At 57.3% G+C, this 5,562-nt stretch overlaps 1 protein-coding gene across 1 annotated transcript in view; it reads left to right on the forward strand.

Annotated features, from left to right (window-relative positions):
* Positions 1-2,100: 2,100 nt before the first annotated feature.
* The window catches only part of LOC105821162 (phylloquinone omega-hydroxylase CYP4F2-like), a gene marked incomplete at its 3' end in the record, with an annotated part of 9,480 nt that continues 6,018 nt past the window's right edge, over positions 2,101-5,562 (forward strand). Inside the window, exons 1-2 of the mRNA XM_012657814.1 lie at positions 2,101-2,298; positions 4,034-4,178. Of these exons, the coding sequence (XP_012513268.1) occupies positions 2,101-2,298; positions 4,034-4,178 (343 nt within the window). The remainder of the gene's footprint in view (positions 2,299-4,033; positions 4,179-5,562) is intronic.

Raw genomic sequence — 5,562 nt, forward strand, 5'->3', positions numbered from 1 at the left:
TGAGACCACCCCACAGGGCAATTCTGGACAGGATCTGGGGAGGCTCGGAGGGGAGCACTAGATTCCTGGGTGGAGCATCCTGGGTGTGGGAGGAGGAGGCAGGTGGTGACACAAGGGCCTCAGGATATTTCACTTCTGGGGCCACCGCATTGCCTGAGATTCCACCATTATAGACGTCTCTGAACCAATATGGCTTTGTCTACAACAAAAGGTGATGGAATAGTGTGGCAGAGAGAAAGAGATTAGGCTTGATAGACCTGAGTTCCTTTGAGCTCTGTGACTTGGGCTAGAGGCTTGCCCTCTCTGAGCCTCAGTTTGCTCTTCTGTTAAAAGGGCAGTTTCCTTCCTCTGGATGCTGTCACTTGGGTCTCGTCACCCAATCCACAAGGTCTGACCCTGAAAGCTAAGGGGAAGGTGGTGGGAAGGCTTTGGGCATTGTGACATAGCTGAGCATCTGACACAAAGCAGGCAAAGTTTAGGTAGAGCACCTGGCACACGGTAGGCACACGTTATGTTGAGCACTTGGCACACAGTAGGTGCATGTTATGTAGTGTACCTGGCACACAGGAGGTGTGCTTGATTTAGCATATCTGGCACATAGTAGGCATGCTTTATGTCAAGTACTTTGCACGGAGTAGGTTTACTTTATTTAGAACACAGGACACACAGAAGGACCATTTTATGTAGAGTACCTGGCACACAGTAGGCACATGTTATACACAGTGCCTGGCACACAGTAGATGCACATTATGTAGCATACCTGACACACAGTAGGTGTGCATTAGGTGGCATAGCTGGCACGCAGTAGGTGTATATATAGGGCACCTGCATAAATAAACTGGATTTATATAGCGTACCTAAGACACAGTAGGCACACTTCAGGGAGAGTGCCTGGCACGTAGTAAGTGCACTTTATTGAGAGTACCTGGCACACAGTAGGTGCACTTTATGTACAGTGCTTAACACACAGTAGGTGCACTTTATGAAGAGCACACAGTAAATAAAAAGATTTATATAGATTACCTGGTACCAGGTAAATGCACATTATACAGTGCACCTGGCACGCAGTAGGCGCCACTTAGATACAGCACTGGCACACAGTAGAAGGACGTTACGTACGGTCTTTTGCACAGAGCAGAGCACTGACCCGCAGCGGCTCAAGTGCTAGTGTTTAGCACCTTCCCTTGACTCCCTCTTTCTGGGTCTCCCTCCTCTGTGCAGCTCTCCCCTGTCCCCGCCTCTAAGTCTCTCACCCAGCATCCCATTGCCCAGATGGGAAGACTGAGCCCAGCTGGCCGGCACTGCCCACAGTCAGAGCGAGGACGAGGCAGCACGAGGACTCCACTCAGGGTCCCATGGCTCTGCCCTCCCTGACTGGACCCCGTGTGCTCACGGCCCCTCTCAGCCCCACCCTCCAGTTCTCTGCTCTGTCCTCGGACACTGAGCCCAGCCTCCAGCTTCGCCCTTGCAGCTGGGCGCTTCATGCCAGAACCTGACCCGGGTAACCCCCAGGGAGGCTGGATTCTTTGTTCCTGCTCCTACTGGTCACATCTCAAGCCATAGCACGGGTGACCGTACACCTTGGGGCTCAGAGTCACCTTTGATCACCCCCAACTCACCCCCACACCCCACCTGGGAGGTGCTGTGTCATGCTGAGCTAGTTCCCCTGCACCCAGCTGCTTCCCTGCCCCATGTTTTGGCCGCCTGCCCTGGCGTGGCCCAGCCCAGCCCAGACACTCTTCATTAAGGCCGAGGGGCAAAGACCGCCCAGCAGGGCGAAGAGGAGGTTGTGTGGACAAGCAGCTCCTGAGAGAAGGTGCCAGGCTGGGGGTGGTGGCCCTGGAGGGTCCCAGCCTGGGTGAGGGGGGGCTGCCCAAGCTGGGGAGCCTCCAGGGATGTGGCCCTGGGAATGGTGGTTTCCTGGAAACTGAGCCTTGGCAGCCTCCCTGCAATTCAGGCTGGGCCTTTCTGGACTTCAGCTCTCGGGCATTGTTTACCCATCTCTGAGCCTGCCCCTTCCCGCCCCCTCTGCCCTGGTCCCAGAGCCCCCTTCCCTCTCCTGGGCCTCAGGATCCCCCCTGCACCCATCTGCCCTGCAGGATGCCACAGCTGAGCCTGTCCTGGCTGGGCCTGGGGCCCTTGGCTGCCTCCCCGTGGCTGCTGCTGCTGCTGGTCGGGGCCTCCTGGCTCCTGGCCCGCGTCCTGGCCTGGACCTACACCTTCTATGACACCTGCCGCCGTCTCCGAAGTTTCCCACAGCCTCCCAAAACAAACTGGTTTTGGGGTCACCTGGACTTGGTGAGTGTGGCAGCAGGACCGGTCTGGGGTGTCAGGGCAGGTGGACTTCCCCAGGACAGGAAGGGGCTCAGGGAGCCGGGGATGGAGGTGGGCTGGGGTCTGGGACGGCAGAGAAGCGAGGGAGGCGGCTCACTCACTCCTCTGCTCACTGCCTCACTGCTCTGCTGTGCCGTCCCAGGCCTCTGTCCTCTCCTTGTCCTCCCACCCCAGCATGCTCAGCAACCTCTTCCTGCCTGTCTTCCCACACTGGTGCACCGTGAGGGCTACCGGGGAGGGCTGCACAGAGCAGGGACCCCTGGTGTTCCCAATTCTCCACCGCGGGACTTGAGGCCACCTGAGGGGCAGTGTCCAGAGTGGCCCTGCCTGGACCTCCCTGCCTGGCCCATGTCCCGTGTCTGCCCCTCTCTGGGCTGTGACTCCCCCACTCCCCCAAACACACAGGGGCACAGCTGGGACACAAGACAGGTGGGGACAGTGTCCCACCCCTGCCCTTCCTGGGCACCCTCCTCTTACCCTGCTCTTCCCCACTAAGATGTCCCAGTGGGTCCTGCTGTGCAACCTGCGTGAGAGTTGGCCGCTCGCTTCCCCTCTCAGGAGCCTTTCCCAACCCCCTCTCCCCACACCTTGCCCTCTGACTTGGACCTGGTCTCATCTTTGGGTGACGTGGCCTCAGCCTGTTCACTTGTAATGACAGGATCAATGGGCGTGTCCTTAGGCTCAGTGGGAGGGTGCACAGCCTGGTCTGCAGAAGGTGCTCACAGGTGGGAGCCATGGTCCACATGGACAGTTAGAGCTCCCCTCTGCTCCCTGGGGTCTGCTGAGGCTGGAAGGTCCCCAGGGTGCAGACCCTTCCCCAGGGGAGGAACTGAAGCCCACGTGCACCAGGCAGGACATGAGGGCATGTGGAAACCTGCCTTAGGGACATGTCCTGCGGTCACACTGCTGCCCACAACCCCCTCTGTGGGGACTATGGCTGTCCCCAGGCCAGAACCACTCCCAGGACAAGAAAACCCTTCCTCTGGAGCCAAGGTGGCACCTGTGTGGACAGAGATCGCGTCCCCTCCCTCTTCCTGGGACGCACCTGTGGCGTTTGGAGATGGCCCGAGGAGAGAAGGAGCAGGAGGAAGCAGAGATCCCCTCCATCTCTGCAGAATCCACACACGCCAGTCACTGCAGAGGCTGCGCCATCTCCAGAGGCTGCGGGGGACCTGCGGTGGCCACTCCTGGGGACGTGTGTTAGTCAGTGTTCCGCAGAGACACAACCACAGGGCACACAGATCTGGTAGAGGTCTGGACAGAGACGAGGGGATTTACCATAAGAACTGGCTCAGGGGACTGCGGAGGGTGGGAAGTCCCACCCTGTGCCGACTGCAAGCTGGAGACCCAGGGCGCCGGAGCTGTCGCTCGGTCCGAGTCCGAAGGCCTGAGCAGCTGGAGCTCGGATGTCCAAGGGCAGAGAACGTGGAAGTCCCAGCTCTGGGAGACAGAGCCAAGTCCCCTCCTCCGCCATTTTGTTCTCTCTGGTCCCTCAGTGGGTTGGATGGTGCCTGCCACACTGGGGAGGGCGGATCTTCCTTCCTCAGTTTACCCATTCAACTCCTCGTCTCTTCTGAAAACACCCTGACAGATGCACCCAGAAATTATATTTACCATCTATCTGGGCAACCCTTAGCCCAGTCACATTGGCGCCTGGAATTAACCATCACAGGAGGTGACGACCCTGTCTTGCTTGCAGATTCCCCCCACTGAGCAAGGATTGAAGGCCCTGACGCAGCTGGTGGCCACCTACCCTCAGGCCTTTACAACCTGGATGGGCCCCACTATACCCATCATCACTTTGTGCCACCCTGACGCTATCCGGGCTGTCCTCAATGCCTCAGGTACCATCTGGAACACCTGGTGGTGGGCACCGTGGCACATCCAAGGGCTTCCAGCCCCTCCTCCCCTGAGCTTCCTCGCATCCCCTGCGCTACCCCAGCCCCTCCTTCCCTCTTCTCTCTCAGCCATTGCTGTCTTTCTCTCATGTACTCACTCACCAAACCCACCTCAGGGTCCCCTCCCTGCACTGCCATCTTTCCCTCTACCCTAATGTTCTGGGCACCTCTGGACCCTAGGAGGCCTCAATTCAAGGCCTGTGCTGGAGGAACCCTCAAGCTTTAGGAGATGCATGTGGACAAAGTCATCTCCAAGTTCATCTGGGCAGGAATGGGCCAGAGGGGGATGGGCTGTGACAGTTCAGAGAACAGCTGGGGCAGGCTGGCAGCCTTCCTGGAGGAGGAGTTCCTAGAGCTGAGTCTAGAACAATGAGTAGGAATTTTCTAAAGAAGAGGGCAGGGTCATGCTGTGGGCTCTCTTAGTGTTTGAGGTCACCTGCCAGGCCGACCATCAGCCTTGCCTGTTCTCAGGCCCAGAGCAATAGCGATCATGGCTCTGACTCCAAAATGCTGAGACTGTGGATGGGTCCCAGCTTTCTCTGCCTGCTGAGGTCTCTTTCAGTTGTGAGTGATGAAAACTCAACCCCATCTATTCTAAGCAAACAAAAAGGGATTGATTCAGTGTATATTCCAGGGAGGGTGGCCTTCAGGCATGGCTGGATCCAGGTCTCAGTGTCATAGGCAATCTGTCCCTTTGGTTTTACCTTTCCCTGTGTCACTCATCTTTTTAGGCAGCCCTTTCCTCTTGGTGTCAATGATGAGTCCCTGGTGGTCAGTTTCAATGGAAAGCTCTCCTTTCTCCCAGGGTTCCCACATATGGGACATGATTCACTTTAATTGTCTGGGAGTGAGTCACAGGACCAGGTTTTCATCCAATCACTGTGACTGTGATTGTCCAGTCTTGGCCCGTGTGGGGCTTCCAGAGTTATTGTTTTGGTGGCACAAATAAGTATGATGAATAAAGACTCAGGCCCTGGATTTGACAGACATGGGCTCAGGTATCGGGCATGGCACTTACTGCGGGGGAGACCAGGGGCAAGGGACTCACGTTTGGAGCCTCAGTCTCTTTACCTGGAAATGGGAGGGAGCAGAACCCAGGTGATCATGGTGATTGGGATCAAGATGGGGAAAGACATTTTCTGTCCCTGGAACTGAAGGACCCAGAGCATCATGTATAGAGGACGTGGGGAGGGAGCCCAGGGGGGATCTGCACAGAGAGGATGATGAGATGCTGCACGGAATCCCCAGGGCTCGGGTCTGGGTCTCTACCCGGCAGGTCCTTCTGTCCGGAAGCCTTGACTTGGGTCAAGGGCTTGACTTGGGTCCTGTT

This window comes from Propithecus coquereli, unplaced genomic scaffold (genome assembly GCF_000956105.1).
Source record: "Propithecus coquereli isolate 6110/MARCELLA unplaced genomic scaffold, Pcoq_1.0 Scaffold1154, whole genome shotgun sequence".
Classification (NCBI taxonomy): domain Eukaryota; kingdom Metazoa; phylum Chordata; class Mammalia; order Primates; family Indriidae; genus Propithecus; species Propithecus coquereli.